Source organism: Geotrypetes seraphini, chromosome 5, assembly GCF_902459505.1.
Source record: "Geotrypetes seraphini chromosome 5, aGeoSer1.1, whole genome shotgun sequence".
Taxonomy (NCBI): domain Eukaryota; kingdom Metazoa; phylum Chordata; class Amphibia; order Gymnophiona; family Dermophiidae; genus Geotrypetes; species Geotrypetes seraphini.
The window spans coordinates 182,565,413-182,585,521 of record NC_047088.1 but is presented as its reverse complement, the minus strand read 5'-3'; the positions used below and the strand labels follow the sequence as shown (position 1 = coordinate 182,585,521).

Sequence of the window (20,109 nt, the reverse complement as noted above, 5' to 3'; positions counted from 1 at the left end):
GGCGAGAAGACACTGACTGGCAGAGTAGAAGGAGAGCATGTAAGCGTGGAGGAGGAAGGAATGCTCGAAGTTGAATGGTATCCAGGACAGCCCCTATGAAGGGGAGAGACTGGGTGGGCTGAAGATGGGACTTTGGAAAGTTGATCTCGAAGCCCAAGCTCTGCAGAAAACAAATGGTAGTCAAGGTCGCCGAAATGACCTTGGGAGCGGACGGGGCCTTGATGAGCCAGTCGTCGAGGTATGGGAACACCTGGAGACCCATGTTCCGGAGTGCAGCGGCCACCACTACCAGACACTTCGTGAAGACTCTGGGCGACGAAGATAGGCCGAAGGGAAGCACTCGATACTGCAGATGCAGATGTCCCACCCGGAATCTGAGGAACTTGCGGGAGGCCGGATGAATCGGGATGTGAGTGTAGGCCTCCTTGAGGTCCAGAGAGCATAACCAATCGTTCTGCTCGATGAGGGGATAAAGAGAGGCAAGGGTCAGCATGCGGAACCGTTCCCTGACCAAAAACTTGTTGAGGACCCGAAGGTCCAAAATGGGACGCAGATCGCCCGTCTTCTTCGGGACCAGAAAGTACCGGGAGTAAAACCCCTGGTTTTGTTGATCCACCGGTACCGGCTCGACGGCCCGAAGCCGGAGCAAAGCCTGAGCTTCCTGGAGAAGAAGAGCGGTCTGTGTGGAGTTGGAAGGATACTCTCTTGGAGGATGGTCCGGGGGGACCCGTTGGAAATGAAGAGAGTATCCCTCTCTTACGATGGAGAGGACCCAGAGGTCCGTGGTGATCGCCTCCCATCGATGACAAAAATGATGGAGACGACCCCCTATGGGAAAATATGGGGTAGGCAGAACGAGATCGGTTATGCTCCCTGGAGGAGAGTCAAAAAGGCTGAGTAGCCTTGGGAGCAGCCGGCATTTGAGGCTTTTGCTGAGTCTTCTGGGGCGGCTGTCGCTTTGCAGGCTGTCTCGCAGGAGGGGCCTGCCTTGGTTGATAACGCCTTTGGTAGATTATAGGCGGTCTAGAAGGACGAGACTGTTGTGGTTTAGGCTTAGGCCTCATGATAGACTGGAAAGATTTTTCGTGGTCTGACAGTTTTTTAGTAACAGTCTCGACAGACTCATCGAACAGATCCGCTCCCGCACAAGGCACATTTGCAAGTCTGTCTTGGAGATTCGGATCCATATCAATGGTGCGAAGCCAAGCCAGTCGACGCATGGCGACCGAGCAGGCCGCAGCACGAGCCGAGAGCTCGAAAGCATCATAGGAGGATTGCATCAATTGAAGGCGCAACTGGGACAGGGTCGCCACCACCTCCTCAAACTCAAACCGAGCCTCAGCATCGATGAAAGGTGTGAACTTGCGGAGTACCGGCAAGAAAAAATCCAAATAGGACGAGAAGAAAAAATTGTAATTGAGCACTCGAGTCGCCATCATTGAATTTTGATAGATACGTCTACCAAACTTATCCATCGTTCTCCCCTCCCTGCCAGGAGGCACGGAAGCGTAGACTTGGGAGGGGTGCGAACGTTTAAGGGAAGACTCGACTAGGAGGGACTGATGAGAGAGTTGAGCTCCCTCAAACCCCTTGTGGTGCACGATGCGGTATCGAGCATCCAACTTGCTAGGTACCGCAGGTATGGAATACGGTGTCTCCAAAACACCGCATGAGAGTCTGGTCAAGTAACTTATGCAGGGGAAGCCGAAGTGTCTCCGCCGGAGGATGAGGTAAATGCATGGTGTCCAGATACTCCTTAGAGTACTTCGACCCAGTATCTAAGGTCACATCCAAGTCATCCGCCATCTGTCTGAGAAAGGATGAAAAGGAAAGTTGGTCCGCCAAGGCCGGCCGGCGAGACGGACTAGAAGACGTGGAAGCCTCCGGTTCCAGGGAGAGCTGAGAGCGGCATGGAGAGTATGAGGTAGATGGTTCTTCATACTCCGGTCCCTCTGGCTGGGATAAATCTGAGGATGAGTATCCCATACGCTGCATTTTCTTCTGTGGAGACACCTCCGAATGACGCGAGGAGTGTCTAGAAGAATGTCGAGATCGATGCCCCTCCCGATGCCGGGATGGGGAACGTGATCTTCGATGCATCGATCGATCCCTTGAAGCCTCGAAGGAATGGATTGGACTCGATGCAGTGGAGCGCATGGGAGGCAACGATGCCGACTCACGCAGTGCCACCCAAGTCTGGTATGGAGTGCGAAAGAACTCCTCCTGCGATGCAGTATGCCCAGGACTCCGATTATCAGGGGCCGATGTAGTACCCTGGTGACGTGGAGGTGTAATGGGCTCTAAAGGCGGCATGTCAGAAAGGGAAGCCCGCCTAGTGGGTTCCGCCGCCCTCCGCCGCTCCCCCTCGTCGAGCAGGGAAATCGAACGACGAGGAGGAGGAGGAGGGGGCGGACCGCTCTCCGGGACCGGGACCGTAGTATCGCCCTGAATATTAGCGATAAGCCTCGGTCCCATTCGTCCGCATGAGCTCAACAAATTGAGCTTCGAGCAGGGATTTAAGCGATGCCGATATGGAGGGATCCGCACCGAAAGGGGGTCCTCCTGCACGGTCATCGCGTTCCTTCGCGGTCGAGTGCTTCTGCTTGGTAGCTTTGGGCACTTTTATGACCACGGGAGGAACAGTGGAAGGCGGTACCTGAACCGAGGAGACGGGAGCAGGAACCGATGCTGAACTCGATGCAGAAGCCGGTGTGAACGATGCTGGCTTCACGATGCTCGATGCATGAGTCGCAGATGCAGGCTTCGAACAGACCGGTGGAACATCTGTCGAAGTCGAAGCAGATGGCTCCTTAGAAGACTCCATCTTAAACATGGACTCCCAAAGTAAGCAGCGCCGTTTAAAAGAGCGCGCTGTGAGCGTGGAACAAGGCCGGCACGATTTCGGAACGTGTTCTGGACCAAGACACTGAAGACAGCGCCGGTGTGGGTCCGTCAACGAAATCGCACGCTGGCACTTGCTGCACTTTTTAAAACCGGTGATAGGCCGGGACATAGGCCGGAAAAGTGACGTTGCTAGGTCGAAGGAGCTAGGTCGCAGCCACGAGGCCGGCCCGGCCGAACCGCCGGATGAAATAATTGTAAATAGGTGTGGGATAGGTAAGTGGAATCTCTTAGAGAGGAAGAGATAATAGTTACTGTGGATGGGCAGACTAGCTGGGCCATTTGGCCTTTATCTGCCATCATGTTTCTATTAAGAAATGTTTGGAATAGAACCCTTGGCCCTTTCTTCTGCAAAGGAACTTGTTCTAGTGCATTGAGCTGGAGGAGTGTTTTTTTAGATGAAGAGCGTAATCTTGTCTCACTATTTGTAGGACCCAGTGGTCAGATGTTATGACAGACTATTAGTGATAGAAGTGAGTGAGATGGGCATTAGGTGAACATTTTTGCCATCAGATCTGAATATTTCTTTCAAAAGTTCAGTACTGAAATACTTTAAAAGAACCATGCTTCCTTGGGCTGCTGTTTCACAGGTTTACCAACTCATGTGATCTTCAGGTAACATTAAACTAATCTGTATCACCATTAACACTACCATGAAAAGACATCTATTATTAGTCATAATACCTTTCTGCATGTTCAGTTCTTCCAGTTCTTGTTCTTCCACCTTCTGACCAGCTTTGAAAGCGAGGGCGGGGGTCTTCTGGTAAACCTTCCAGAGCAACGCATACTCCACACACATCGACAGCAGGTTCCAGCCAGCAATGAATCCACAGCCAATCACTATAGAGCCAAAAGTCATGATTTGTCCAACTGCTATAGGAGCCAAAATATTGGTTATTTGGTCAATTCTTCGCAGTGTCGCGTTCATACCTGATATGGAAAAATAAACATAGGGTAAGGAATATTTGTAGTTGCAACAATAAAATCAAGAGAAAAAAATACTGTTCTGAGAATAAAATACCAGGAGCATAAAAGAATGCTAGGATGCTTCCCTTAACTGTAACACAAAAATAGAACCCAAAAATGTATAGGGAGGAAAAATATATAACTGCTGCAAAACCTCCCCAACCCCAAGAAAACCAACTGACAAGGGGGAGAGACAAGAAGAAACCTCAGTCTAAGTTAATCAGCAAATTACACATAGTGTGAAACAGGAGAACCCTCAGTAACACAGCCACCCACTAAGGGAAAGGCTGTCACCGGCTGACACTCAGAAAGAGTGTAAACTGTGAAACATCCCCGGGTTCTTCCTGTAAGTGAGAATAAATCAAGTGCACCCCCAAAAAGTGCTACGTGTGAAAAAAGATTCTAGAAATCAAAAAAACACACTATGAGGTTAAGAAGTTCTTGTCTCTACTCCTTGCCAGGGGGGCCAAACAAGGAAGGAAAGTGTCCAAATCTGTCCAAATCAGAACCAAGCCAGTGCACTGGTGCAGTGGGGGTGCACTTGATTTATTCTCACTTACAGGAAGAACCCGGGGATGTTTCACAGTTTACACTCTTTCTGAGTGTCAGCCGGTGACAGCCTTTCCCTTAGTGGGTGGCTGTGTTACTGAGGGTTCTCCTGTTTCACACTATGTGTAATTTGCTGATTAACTTAGACTGAGGTTTCTTCTTGTCTCTCCCCCTTGTCAGTTGGTTTTCTTGGGGTTGGGGAGGTTTTGCAGCAGTCCCTTAACTGTAAGGCAAGAGGAGGGCAGAGAGAAACAAGACTCCAAACCCCACTGGTAAATAATATATGTCTTATATCATAAGTTGTACAATAAAGATGAAGGCTACAGGATATATGGTCCCAAAAGATAAAAGTGTGAAGAAAAATATCTACAGTTTATTTTTCTTTCAATGAGGTAGATGAAAAAATGCAAACCAATATATAGAGAACATGTTTTTATAAGAAGAGCACTTGGGAAGTGAGAGAGATTGGAACTGTTTGCCACCAAGAGAGATAAAATTGTTACATCTATCCAGTTTGTGAAGATGTGTGAAAGATGTATGAGTTTGAAGTTGAGAATACTGCTCAGAGGAGACCAAGGAGGGCAGTTAACAAGTTGCAATAAAAGTCAAGTTTTTAGTACCTTGATTTAGCGTGGGAGTCAGCAACTATCGGTAGCCAGTATCACAGGTTACTAGCTCACATGCAAGCAACCATATCCTGTTGTCTTGGAGTATCAGGCTGCAAAGCTTATGATGTCCCAATCCCCTGATCAAGGCACCAGTCAACAGAACCTACTCCTCCCTTGCCCACCTCCTCCCTGGGCCTACCTCAGTCATCCCTGACAGTTCAGTGTATACTGGGGAAAGAGCGATCCACAGTCACTCCTACCCTTGCAGACACTGGGTTCAAAATAGCACTGGTGACCCCTAGTAGTAGTCTTGAAATACTACTCCTAGGGTCAAAGGGGCAGAACACCAGAAAATTTGCCAATAGTAATTGCCCATGACTCAGTGGAAGCAGGAAACATGCTCAAAAAGGGTCAATAGAAGCAATTTAACAATCACTTCCACTTTAGGATAGAGACTACAACTACAGAAAAACCTAATAATCTTTATGTTTCAAGAGATATGAATCTCTTTGTTTCAAATGCACCTTCTGAAGCATTACTATGTCCCACTCCCACCTGGAATGGACACTGTTGGAAACAGGATACTGGGCTAGATGGACCATTGGTCTGACCCAGTATGACTATTCTTATATTCTTAAAGAAATTTATAATTCACAGCACAACTGGGTAACTTGAGCAGCCATTATAATATGAAATAATATCACAAAAGAGTACTCTAAGATCCAGTTACAAAACAAGAATGATCCAATTAAATTGTTGTTGTTATTATTATCATTATTATTATTTATTTCCTGACTTTATTACAAATTACATATAGCTGACATCAAGCTTGGTGGTACTATACAGAAAAACATACTATATAACAACATTTTTTTTTTGTTTGTTTCTGGGTAGTAAATGTTCTCTCTTAATTGCCTATGCCACAAAAGTATAGAAAATGACTATCATTTCCCCTCAAAACTATGCTTTTGTGATCAGAACATTGATATTTTAAAATATACCTTTATTGCAGAACATTCCAGACTGATTCCAAGCTGAGTAAACTTAGGGCCCTTTACTAAGGCACGGTAGGATATTGCCACCTGGCAAACAATACCATAGGCATGCTGTAGTTGCCACTGTGGTAAAAAAAAAAAAAAAAAAGATTTACCATATGGCAATTCAAATGGTAAAGCTTACTGCAGGAGGAGGTTTACTGTGGGAGGAACTGGGCAGACGAAGGAGCGTATTGTGGGCGTGTGTATCCACAATGCTCTAGTACTGTAGTAAAGCCGCATGGCGCTTCTTACGGCCAGGTTAGTACAGAAGTCATTAATGCCTGCACAAAAGAAGGTGGTAAGGGCATGTGGGCGGAAACCTACCTCTCAGCAGACATATCTATAAGCCATATTTTCTGAATTGAAATGGCCCATGGCTGCGCTAATTTTGGTCATAGGCTTTAGTAAAAGGGTACCTTATGTAATTTCAAGAACTTTCCATCAATATAAATAGTAGTACAGTTAACTATAGATATATTAAACCCAACAGGTCAGTTGCTGGCTGTGAGATATGGTTTGAATCGATTCTGGGATAATCAGTTTCAAAAGGAATTTATATAACAGACAGCTAAAAAGACCCATGAGGCAGGCCAAAAACCGAAACACTGGCAATGTCAGGTGTTTTACTGACTAAAGTGTCATTCGTCCCAGTTCTATTGGAGTGTACACTTCTTTGTGGGTGACATTGACTGTTTCGTGTATTTTGTTCCCTTTCTTTGCATTGTTCTTGAATACCTAGTAACCTTCTCACAGTGGCTTATATCTTAACTGTCTTTTCCAGGCACCTCACAGAAGAGTCCAGAAACCAATCCATTAGAAGCGGACAAATTCCAGCTTGTAGCCAGACTGAATGATGTCCAGAACCCAACTGTCAGACGAAATCTGAACCCAGGCCTACAGAAATGCTGAGAGTCTGGCCCCTATACAGAGAGGGATCTCCCTCGGCCTGGCATCATTGCAAATTCTTGGTGGATGGAGCAGCACAGGAAACAGAGGTTGGGTTACATCTGTGTCCAGAAAACCTCTGCCTATAACCCTAGGAGAATCTCTGTGACACGGAACTGGAGTCAAAAGCGCCTGGAGCCACAAAAAGTAAGAGCGCCCTGAGCCTCTAGAGGGTCTGGGTCTGCTATTAGGCAGGGTTTTGGGGTGACGGTCCACCATGCAGTTCATGAGATCATCCAGGCCTTTACCAAATAATAACTGCCCCTTAAAAGGGAATCTGGCAAGAACATAAGAATAGCCTTACTGGGTCAGACCAATGGTCCATCAAACCCAGTAGTCTGTTATCACAGTGGCCAATCTAGGTCACTAGTACCTGGCAAAAACCCAATGAGTAGCAACATTCCATGCTACCGATCCAGGGCAAGCAGTGGTTTCTCCATGTCATTCTCAATGCATTCTAGAGCAAGACTTTTAAAAAACTAACTTTGTTTGGATGGGGGATTACGTCAAGGAATTGTCTGAATGGGTACGTCTGGAAGGAGTGGAAATGCAGTGGGCAAAACTGAAAGGAGTAATTGTAAGAGTGACAAACCTTTTTGTGAGACATGTAAGTAAAAGTAAGAGGAAAAGCAAGCCACTTTGATTTTCAAAAGTAGTAGCTGAGAAGGTAAAGAATAAGAGGTTAGCTTTCATAAACTACAAAAAAAGAGAAGCAAAAATATCTGGAAAAGTTAAGAGAGGCTGGTTCTGTAGTCAGGAAAGCAAAGATGCAAATGGAAGAAGAAATAGCTGACACAGTAAAACAGGGAAACAAGACATTTTTTAGATATATTAGTGATAGGAAGAAGTGCAAAAGTGTCATTGTGAGTCTCAAACGTGAAGGGGAGAAATATGTAGAAGCTAATAAAGAAAAGACTGAATTGCTTAACTAATATTTCTGTTCTGTGTTCATGGCTGAAGTGCCAGGAGCAGGACCACAGAAGACAAACATAAATAGGGATGGAGAAGTGGTAGACCCTGATCGATTTTCAGAGCGTTGTGTTCATGAGGAGCTAGCTAAAATAAAAGTAGACAAAGTGATGGAGCCGGATGGTGTACATCCGAGGGTGCTGAAGGAACTTAGGGAAGTTCTGGAGCTCTGCTGACTGACCTTTTCAATGAGTCTCTAGAGTCGGGAGTGGTACTGGAGGACTGGAGAAGGGCAGTTGCGGTCCCTCTCTACAAAAGTGGAAGTAAGGAAGAAGTAAGGAATTACAGGCCGGTAAGTCTGACTTCTGTGGTAAGCAAATTAATGGAAATGCTTTTAAAATAGAGAATGGTGAAATTTCTAGAATCCTGTGGATTACAGGACCGGAGGCAACATGTATTCACTAGAGGTAGAGCTTGTCAGACAAATTTGATCAATTTCTTTGACTGGATGACCAGAGAATTGGAGATAGGGAGTGTGCTAGATGTGATGTATTTAGATTTTAGCAAAGCCTTTGACAGTGTTCCACATAGACATCTAATAAATAAACTTAGTGCCCTCGGGATGAGTCCCAAAGTGACGGGCTGGGACAAGAACTGGTTGAATGGAAGGCCACAGAGGGTAGTGATCAATGGAGATCGCTCTGAGGAAAGAAATGTTATAAGTGGTGTGCCTCAAGGTTCTGTTCTTTTTAACATTTTTATAAACGATATTGCTGAAGGGCTGTTTGATAAGATTTGCCTCTTTGCGGATGATACTAAAATCTGCAATAGAATAGGCACACAGGATGGTGTGAATAACATGAAGAAAGATCTGGCGAAGCTTGAAGAATGGTCTGAAATTTGGCAGCTAACATTTAATTCTAAGAAATGCAAGGTCATGCATTTGGGCTGCAAAAACCCGAAGAATGGTACTGTTTACAGAGTGAAGAACTTATGCATGACAGAAGAGCGGGACTTGGGTGTGATTGTATGTGATGATCTTAAGGTGGCCAAACAGGTTGAAAAGGTGACCGTGAAAGCTAGAAGGATTCTAGGGTGCATAGGGAGAGGTATGGCCAGTAGGAAAAAGGAGGTATTGATGCCCCTATATAAGACTCTGGTAAAACCTCATTTAGAATATTATATACAATTCTGGAGGCTGCACCTTCAAAAAGATATAAAAAGGATGGAGTCGGTCGAGAAGAAGGCTACTAAAATGGTGTATGGTCTTCGTCATAAGGTGTATGGGACAGACTTAAAGATCTCAATCTGTATACTTTGCAGGAAAGGCTGGAGAAGGGAGATTTGATAGAGACATTTAAATAACAGCATGATGTAAATGTGCATGAGTCGAGTCTCTTTCATTTGAAAGGAAGCTCTGGAAGGAGAGGGCATAGGATAAAGTTAAGAGGTGAGAGGCTCAGGAGTAATCTAAGGAAATACTTTTTTACAGAAAGGGTGGTAGATATGTGGAACAGTCTCCCAGTAGAGGTGGTGGAGACAGAGACTGTCTGATTTCAAGAAAGCCTGGGACAGTTACATGGGATCTCAGAGAGAGGAAGAGATAATGGTTAATGTGGATGGGCAGACTGGATGGGCCATTTGGCCTTTATCTGCCATCATGTTTCTATGTTTCTAACTATTCTCTGAGTGAAAAAAATATTTCCTCCTATTGGTTTTAAAAGTATTTCCCTGTAACTTCATCGAGTGTCCTCAGGTCTTTGTAATTTTTAACGGAATGAAAAATCGATCCACTTGTACCCGTTCTATTCCACTCAGGATTTTGTAGATTTCAATCATATCACTCCTCAGTCATCTCTTTTGCAAGCTGAAGAGCCCTAACCTTTTTAGTCTTTCCTCATATGAGAAGAGTTCCATCCCCTTTTTCATCTTGGTCGCTCTTCTTTGAACCTTTTCTAGTACCACTATATCTTTCTTGAGTTAAGGAGACCAGAACTGAGCGCAATATTCCAGGTGAAGTCACACCATGGAGCGATACAGGGGCATAATAACATTCTTGGTCTTGTTAACCATCCCTTTTTTTAAAATAATTCCTAGAATCCTGTTTGCTTTTTTGGCTGCCACCACACATTGGGCAAAAGGTTTCATCGCATTGTCTACGATGACAGCCAGATCCTTTTCTTGGGCGCTAACCCCCAAAGTGGACCCTGGCATCCGGTAACTGTGATTTGGGTTATTCTTCCCAATGTGCATCAATTTGAATTTGTTCACATTTCATCTGCCACTTGGACATCCAGTCTTCCAATTTCCTAAGGTCTGCCTGCAATTTTTCACAATCCGCATGTGTTTTAACAACTTTGAACAGTTTAGTGTCATCTGCAAATTTAATCACATCACTCACCAGTCCAATTTCCAGATCATTTATAAATAAGTTAAATGGCAGCAGTCTCAGTACAGATCCCTGTGGCACTCTACTGTTTATTCTCCTCCATTGAGAAAAATGACCATTTAACCCAACCCTGTTTTCTATCCAATAACCAATTATTAAACCACAACTGAATTTTGTCACCTACGCCATGACTCCTTAATTTTCTCACAAGCCTCTCATGAGGGACTTTATCAAAAGCTTTCTGAAAATCTAGATACAGAACATCAACCAGATCACCTTTATCCACATGTTTATTCATACCTTCAAAGAAGTCAAGCAAACTGGAGAGGCAAGATCTCCCTCGGCTGAACCCATGCTGAATCTGTCCCATTAAATCATGTTTGTCTACGTGTTCCAGAATTTTATTTTTTATAATTGTTTCCCCATTTTGCCTGGCACTGAAGTCAGACTTACCAGTCTGTAATTTCCCGGATCTCCTCTGCAATCCTTTTCAAAAATCGGCATAACATTGGCCCCCCTCAATCTTCAGGTACTACAGACGATTTTAGTGACAGGTTACAGGTCAGCAACTTCATGTTTGAGTTCTTTTAGTATCCTAGGATGTATACCAACCGGCTCAGGTGATTTATCATAAGAACATAAGAACTGCCATCTCCAGATCAGACCATTGGTCCATCAAGTCCGGCGATCCACTCACGCGGAGGCCCAGCCAAGTGTACACCTGGCGTAATTCTAGTCACCTACTTGTCGATTTGGCTTAGTATATCTTCTAGATTCACTGAGATTTCTTTCAGTTCCTCTGCATCATCACCCTTGAAAACCATTTCTGGTTCAGGTAGATCTCTTACATCTTCTTCTGTAAAGACTAAAACAAATAATTCATTCAGTTTCTCTGCTATGGCCTTTTCCTCCCTGAGTACCCCTTTAGCTCCTTGATCATCCAACAGTCTCATGGAGTCCCTCGTAGTTTTTGCCTCTTTGGCAAGTTTCTCTTCATATTCTTTCTTAGCTTTCTTTATCAATGCTTTGCATCTTTCTTGCCAGTGTTTGTGTCTCTTATTTTCTTCATTTGGATTCTTTTTCTATTCTTTAAAGGATTTTTTTTTTTACTCTTTCACTTCACCTTTTAACCATGCCGGTTCTCGTTTTCTCTTCTTTCCAACTTTGCTAATACGTGGAATACATCTGGTCTGGGTTTCCACGATGGTATTTTTAAATAACATCCACACCTGGTTTACAGTCCTTCCTTTCGCAACTGATCCTTTATAGCTTTGTTTTATCCATTTTTCTCATTTTATCATATTCGCCCTTTTGAAAATTAAATGTCTCTTCAGTAGATTTTTGTGACATCACTCCCAGTATTAGTACAAATTTGATTACGTTATGATCACTGTTTCCCAACGGATCCAACACAGTTAACTCCTGTACTATGCCTTGCATTCCACTAAGGACCAAATCTAAAATAGCTCCTTCTCTTGTTAGTTCCCAGACCAGTTGTTCCAAGAAGCAGTCATTTATGACTTCTAGGAATTTTACCTCCCTAGCATTCCCCGATGTAACATTTAACCAGTCAATATTGGGGTAATTGAAATCACCATAACAACACCTACTATGTCCTATATGGAAACCGAAGGGGCCCCCATAACACAGCTACGCCTCCAACCAGCACACTCATACACACATTTATACAGACAAATCATAGAAAAGTGGAGAAAAACCTCAATTCAGCTTCATTGGTTTAAAAAAAAAAAAACCTCCACTTTTCAAATATGAAAGATTTCAAAGTCACTTCCAAATGCTCCACTGGTATAGCTGAAGGAATGGAGACTAAGCCACACCCTACTCTGCCTGCCAGAAACTCTCTCTAGCAGAAGGTTCAAGCTTACAAAACTGTAGAACTATAAAAGGCTATTATTCTATGGAGACTAGCTAAGTGAAGTTTGCTCTTTTAAGATCTAAACTGTATATAGAAGGGAACCAACAATTTAGCTTTTCTCCCCAAACCTATCAAAGCTCAGAGCAAAATAATGTATACTTACCCAAAGATATGTCTTCTCCTCTCAGAAAGAGAACATCCTCTTCCCTCTTTCTCTCCTCTGAGAAAGATTGCTTTAGAGGTGAAATTGCCAGCCTATTGTCTGATCCAGAGCATTCATCGAGCAGAAATTGAATAAGCTGATACTTTACCCAGAACATGTATAATGTCATACAGAGCATCAGCTACATAATCTACACCAGATAGAAGTAGCTGAGGGGGAAGTTCATCACCTTCATTTTCCAAAGTGTAAAGTCTGGACAGACAAGCACTTTGTGAGAAAGGATGCCGCTAAGGCAGCTTTAACTTCCAAAGCCACTACCTCAAAAAGTCTCCTGAGAACTACATCCACTTGGTGGTCCTGCATATCCTTGAGCACCACACTGCCTTTGCTTGGGAGGTGCGTTTAGTAACCTGTGCAACCAATGAATATACTTTTCGCTGACTAAAAAGTTGCCAACACTCCTGCCAGCTGCGACATGGCTCTCGCTACTTTAAGAGACCCTTCAGGAGAATACCACTGCTCTGAAATTAAGATATTAATGTCTGGATGCCAGGGAATCGCCAAGGCCTGAACACTCACTCCACACATGAGGGAGAAGGAGGTAGAAGGAGCTTACAGTATGTCTAAATTCAGCTCATGCATAGATTTCAAAAATGAGATCCGGTAAGGCAGATGACTTAAATAAACGCAGAACCATGAAATTGTCCCCAGGTTCTAAAGCCAAAATAGGATCTAAAGCACCAGCATACAACCCCAGGTTCCCTGCCATGGGAGGAGCATCCGTAGACAATAAGGGAACAGTAAGATTATCATCATCATTGCTATCACCTGCAAATAGGAAATTGCAAACAGCAGCAGACTGTGAAGCAATGCCTTGACAAGGGAAGTCCGACACATAGCGGGACAACACAGGAGGAGCACAGCTCTCCTGAAAAGTCTTTCTACAGTAAATCAATAAATTCTGAGAAGAAAGCCATACCAGAAAGCAAGGAGTCACCATGTGATGACTGTACTATGTATATCTTGGGCTTTAGAGCTTCTGCATCCTTTCGCACGGAACGGTTACAATTTCCAGGCCCCAAAAACAGAAAAGGCCGCCAAAGCATGCTAGCCATTCTTTTTGTCATCTGAGCACGCAGAAGAGCTGTTAAGCTGGCCGCTCCTACCTCTTCAGTCTGTTCAGTGCAGCGCAGGCAGAGCAGACACTGAAGGTGGTAAGTTCCGAGCACTTAAAACACTGAATAAAAGTCGAAAACACCAAATAAAATAAGAAAAAGGGAGAGCAGAACAGAAACACTCATTCCGGCTCACATGCAGAAGGGAAAAACTGGTGAAATAGAAGGGTAACAGAAAAAAGCCAGAGTGGATTCCTTTTGCATATGGCTCACGGCCATGGGGAAGTAAAGCACAGTTACTTACCGTAACAGGTGTTATCCAGGGACAGCAGGCAGATATTCTCACATGTGGGTGACGTCATCCACGGAGCCCCGACGCGGACAGCTTTTCAAGCAAACTTGATTGAAGATTTCAAGTTTGCTAGTGCTGCACCACGCATGTGTGTGCCTTCCTGATCCACTAGAGGGCGCATACCCTCCTCATGGTCCTCAGTTCAGATAGCTAGCAAAGAAGCCAACCTCGGGGAGGCGGGCGGGTTGTGAGAATATCTGCCTGCTGTCCCTGGATAACACCTGTTACGGTAAGTAACTGTGCTTTATCCCAGGACAAGCAGGCAGCATATTCTCACATGTGGGTGACCTCCAAGCTAACCAAAAAAGGGACGGAGGGAAGTTGGCAATTCAAGAAAACAGATTACGCAAAACTGACTGGCCCAACCGGCCGTCGCTCCTGGACAGAGTATCCAGGCAGTAGTGGGAGGTGAAAGTATGAACCGAAGACCAAGTGGCAGCCTTGCAAATCTCCTCGATAGGCGTCGACCTGAGGAAAGCTACAGAAGCCGCCATCGCTCGGACTTATGTCCCGCGACTCGACCATGCAGCGCGAGACCAGCCTGAGCGTAGCAAAAGGAAATACAAGCAGCCAACCAGTTGGACAAGTTGCGCTTGGAAACTGGGCGTCCTAACCGATTAGGGTCGAGGGACAAAAACAATTGAGGAACCGTCTGAGGAGACTGAGTGCATTGAAGATAAAAAGCCAACGCCCTCTTACAGTCAAGTGTGTAAAGCGCCACCTCGCCAGGAGGCGAGTGGGGCTTCGGAAAAGAGACCAGAAGAACAATGGAATGATTGAGAGGAAAGTCCGAAACCACCTTGGGCAAGAACTGGGGTTGAGTACGCAGGACCACCGTGTCATGAAGAAATACAGGAAAAGACGGGTCCGCAACCAGAGCTTGCAGCTCACTGACTCTGCGAGCAGACGTGAGAGCAACCAGGAATACCACCTGCCAGGTGAAGTAATTCAAAAGAGCTTTATCAATGGAATCAAATGGAGGTATCACCAATTGAGTCAGGACCACACAAAGATCCCAAACCACCGGAGGGGCTTTGAGCGGAGGATGTACATTGACGAGATCCCTCATAAAGCGGGAAACCGTCGGATGGACGGAGAGCAGCGTCCCATCAAGCGGCCGATGAAAGGCAGCAAAAGCACAGAGGTGGGCTCGAATAGATGTCGATTTGAGACCAGACCGAGACAAGTGAAACAGATAAACCAGCACATAAGGCAAGGAGGCAGAGAGCGGATCCATGCGATGCTCAGCACACCACACAGCAAATCAGGACCATTTCTGGGAATAGCATTGCCGAGTGGAGATCTTTCGAGAAGCCTCGAAAACACCCCCACCGACTTGAGAGAAACAGAAGGAGGGAGGCACGTTGCGAGGAACTAAGCTGATAAGTGTAGAGACTGCAGATTGGAATGCAACAGAAACCTCAACACTGAGACAGCAGAGAAGGGAGCATAGGTAGGAACAGAGGCTCCCTGACATGCTGGAGGAGCAGGGAGAACCACAGCTGCCAGGGCCACAGAGGAACCATCAAGATCATGGTGGCGCAGACCGACAGGAGGTGTATCAAAGACCTGAGAATCAGAGTAAAGGGAGGGAACACATAGAGGAACCTGCCCATCCAATCGAGAAGGAAAGCATCCACCTCGATGCGAACCCAGGAGAACATCCTCGAGCAATATCGAGGCAACCAGTGAGTGAGGGGCAAAGCGAACAGAACTACCTGTGGGGTTCCCCACCAAACAACCACATGCCGCAGAGTCTGAGAATGGAGCGACCATTCATGCGGCCGAAAAGGGCGACCAGACAATGCTGCTCGCCCCGGAAATACACCGCCCAAAGAAAGAAGTAGTGGTGTAACTCCCCCTCCAATGACGAAGGGCTTCCCTGCAAAGTAACAGGGAACCTGTACACCCTGGCTTGGTCACAGAATACATCGCCACCGGGATGTCGGGATGCACCAGGACCCCGCAATCCAGCAACCAATAACGAAAATCCACCACAGCATTGTAAATGGCCCGGAACTTCAGCAGATTGATGCGGCTGCGACGGTCCGCACCCGACCAAAGACCCCGAGTCCGAAGGCCGTCGTGTTGCGCCCCTAAGCCGATGCCGAGGAGTCCATCGGCAGAACCTTCTGATGCGGGGATACGAAGAGGTGGCCCACCAACGAAACCAGCGCACCACAAAAGCGCTGGGAAGCGGGATCCCGATCCTGCCATCACTGAGATGCTCGGGTCCAGCGGGGAACACGAAGAGGAAACCCGGCGAACATCGGGACATGAACCGTGGAGACCCATGATCCCAAAGCATCAGCATCAGCTCGGCCGAGGCCGAAGACCGCTGAGACACCAGCTGACTCAGGCGCAGACAGGCGGCCTGCCGAGGCAGAGGCAGAAAAGACTGGAGGCGGACCGAGGACAGAGGGGCCATCGTCCGGTATAAACAAACAAGGCCCTACCCCTGAGGCCGAGACAAGAAGGAGCGCAGACAAACTGGGTCCAGGTCCGCCCCGACGGACTCCCGAGACTGGGGCGGACAGAGTCTGAACCGCTCCCAGACTAGAAACTAGTCAGTCCGATTCCAACAAAGGAAAAAGGGTCCCGGCCATTCTGCTCACACGAGGTGAGCCCAGAGAGAGGCCAGGGAAGAAGAAAATACAGCTGCAGCAAAATGAGGCCTAGCAGCATGGCTGAGGCCCAAGAAGGGCCTGCCGATGGAACCAGCAGAAACACAATAAAAAGTCCTTTTTTTTTTGAAACAAAGAAAATACACGATCAATTAACAAACGCACAGCGATTCCCTAACAAAATAAAGAAGCCGCGGTGCCAGAAAGGCACTTAGAAGAACGCAGAGAAGAGAGACAGGGCTTTCTGGCTCAGCGGAAAACTAAGAACTGAGGACCATGAGGAGGGTATGCGCCCTCTAGTGGATCAGGAAGGCACACACATGCGTGGTGCAGCACTAGCAAACTTGAAATCTTCAATCAAGTTTGCTTGAAAAGCTGTCCGCGTCGGGGCTCCGTGGATGACGTCACCCACATGTGAGAATATGCTGCCTGCTTGTCCTGGGATAACCCGCTTGCCAGAATGGCATACCTATTGTACAAAAAATAAATGTATTGTTTTCATTAACACAATTTAATTTTGTTCTTCTACAGGATGGTGGTAGACAGAAGAGAAAGCCATGAAGTTTGCTATCTCAAGAATTTGGCAGAAACCTACTGTCACTCAAGCAACTGCTACTTCTGCATGGTAGACCTTTCCAAACATCGAACTGGCAAGCATGCATCTGCAATCACATATCCAAACATTCCATCATCCATCACCCCAGTGCCACATTGCCCTGAGCTCCCTATACCTACTCTCTCAAAAGAGAGAATAGTTGTCTTCAGAAGAGAGCAGCAAGTCAGAGAGTAAGGAAGAAGTTGCAGATCCAGTTTAAAATATTAGTGGTGCAGCTGATGAGAAACCCATACCATCCAAACCGAAAAGTTCTCAACGACTTGATCAGGGATCTTGGTCTCACCAAGTCCAATGCCGAGTTTTTGACACCTAGGCTCAAGCAGTAGAACTTGTTGGATGAAAGTGTACAAGTCACAAATCAGAGGAAGCATACCAAACTTTGTCCACCTTCTTTACCCATCAACATTGGTTCTGCTTCTGCCACAATGTGATCAGTATGTTTGAGGCAACTGGAATCACCTGTAACTCAAAAAAGTGGCATCTCTTCATTGACAGCTCATCCAGGAGCATCAAAGCCGTGCAGTTCCATAATGGGAACAAGCTACCCATCTCTTTCACTGGCTCACTCAGTGCACCTCAAAGAGGATTACAACAGCATCAAGATCTTACTAGGTGCATTGAAGTGTGATGGATACATCTGGGAGGTCATCGGAGACTTCAAATTGGTGGCATTCCTAAAGGCAGTTTTACCCTGCTATCTGCCTTTGGGACAGCAAGGATACAAAAGCACACTACAGCAGACCAAGTTCTCTGTGGGGAGAAACGATGCCAAATGGGAACCACTGGTGGACCCCCAGAAGGTGTTGATGCTACCACTGCACATCAAATTAGTCCTAATAAAACAATTTGTCAGCGCTCTAGATAAGGAGTTGGAAGCTTTCAAGTACCTTCAAGACATCTTCTCTAATCTGTCTAATGTAAAGGTCAAAGCTGATGTCTTTGTCAGACCACAGATAAAGAATAATAATAATTTATTTCTTGTATACCGCTATACCAAAAGTTTGAAGCGGTTCACAACAAAGGATATATACAGCCAATATTTAAAATACAGAATAAACAATTGGAGTGTAATACAGAATAAAAACAATCAGTAGAAAGGGTACATCAGATAAAATCAGTAAAAGTTAAGACAATAGCTCAAATGGTAAGTAAAAAGCTGTTAAAATTCATAATAGATTTGACAGTAACATGTCAAACAGGCGTGTTTTTAGTGATTTTCTAAAATCAAGTATTAATCTTCCAAGCCATGTATTCAGTTTGGCGGCCTGGAATGATAAAATTCTGTTAAAAAATTTCTTGTATTGACATGATTTAAAAGAAGGGTAATTAAATAGATTTATTCTATGAGTACTCCTATTGGAACTATTCATGGAAAACTGGGAGGCAAGATAATCAGGTAGCATCCCCAAAACTGCTTTGTAACTGATGCAGGAAAACTTGAACAGGACTCTAGACTCCACTGGCAACCAGTGAAGTTTTTGATAATAAGGGGTAATGTGTTCCCATTTTTTTAGACCAAATATAAGGTGAACCGCAGTGTTAGAAGATCCTGGAGTGCAAGGAATTTCCCAAGAAGCTAACTAAGAAGGAGAAAGAAGCTTGAAACACTTTTGTTCCAGTGATTCGGGGTTTCCTGGGCAATCACAAAGCTGAAAACTACCTGTAGTTGGTTGAGAATCTGGTGAAGAATTACAGTAAAATGGGCTGTAGGATGTCTCAATTTCATGTCCTTGATGCTCATCTTGAAACATTCTAGAAGAACATGGGAGTATAGACAGAGGAGCGTGATGAGCACTTCCACCAGGATATACTGGACTTCGAATGCCACTACCAAGGACAATATAATGAGAATATGATGAGAGACTACATCTGGGGGCTGATTCATGAAAGTGACTTACAATATAATTGCAAATCTTGAAAAATTACTCACTTCTAAATATTTTATGCTCATCTCTGAATAACTTCAATATAAATATATGTTGTGATTCATATGTTGCTTTTTATGACTCTATAAAAATTAAAAGATGAAAATTTGGTGTTTTCACATTTTTAATAAACTTCAAAATTTGACTATCCTGGTCACAGAAGCAAAGTTTTATGGCAGTAACAGACATTTTCTATATTTTTCTAGGCATGGGCAATTAGAAAACTATACTTACTGCCCAGGAACAAAAATCATGTTACACAATGTTATCTAACTGTGCACCAAAGAAAATACAGCACCTGCTAGTATGCTTCTGTCTTCCCCTGCAACCACAATGATCCAATCTCTCTGAATGGTGATTGACATGGCAGTGCTTGCCAGGTTTGCAGTGTTGGCTACTGTGATCACCAGGATATAAATTGTCTGGGAAAGTTAGAATAAGTATGAGAGCATGAATAACTACCCAAACAACAGATCAACATTGTCAATAATTTCACAGTTATCTATGCACTGCTGATCATTGTGATGAGCCAATGTATAATGTTGTTTTGATTATGTGTGTTTACATGATTATCTGCTTAGGTCTTAGGGGGTGTAGAAATTTTTAAAAATAAATAAATAAAATAAACCTTCAGTGAAGACACTTTTGTCTAAAATTCCAACAGGGAAAATTAACAAGCACTTACTGAATGCAGTTTGTAGAGGAGTGGGGGGAAAACAGATAAATCAAACTGAGCTGCTGCTAATGTAAATGTTGGAATGGTATTGGGGATTTGAAGTACAAGCAAGTAAAAAGAAGGTATTTTGCTAAGGAGAGGAGAAAGCAGTTGAAACTGCTCACAGGAGCCAGATAAAGCAGGGGCATAGCCAGGGAAAGGTCCAGGAATGGACTGTGGAGCTAAGGATATAATCTGAGCCCCTACCCTCCCTCCTAATCATATCATTGCTGGCACTCACTAGCCAAAGACATTTTCTTTTGGGGCCCAGGGCCTTGCTGCCTGAGAAGCAAGCAAGCTGCTTCAGCCTCTGAAGCCAGCACTTCCATGCATGCTCAGTTCAATTTTATGAACTGAGTATAAGCAGAAGTACCTACAATCAGGACGCCATTTATAGAATTTGCCCCAATAGCACAGAG

The 20,109-nt window shown here is 44.9% G+C and overlaps 1 protein-coding gene across 6 annotated transcripts in view; it reads right to left on the bottom strand.

The window, feature by feature from the left end:
- Window positions 1-20,109, bottom strand: part of LOC117360735 (solute carrier family 40 member 1-like) — a 110,644-nt gene that overhangs the window by 36,424 nt on the left and 54,111 nt on the right. For all 6 annotated transcript variants that reach the window (XM_033945011.1, XM_033945013.1, XM_033945010.1 and 3 more), the window contains 2 exons: window positions 19,274-19,397; window positions 3,586-3,831 (listed from right to left, as the gene is read on the bottom strand). In XM_033945011.1, coding sequence (XP_033800902.1) covers window positions 3,586-3,831; window positions 19,274-19,397 — 370 coding nt within the window. The remainder of the gene's footprint in view (window positions 1-3,585; window positions 3,832-19,273; window positions 19,398-20,109) is intronic.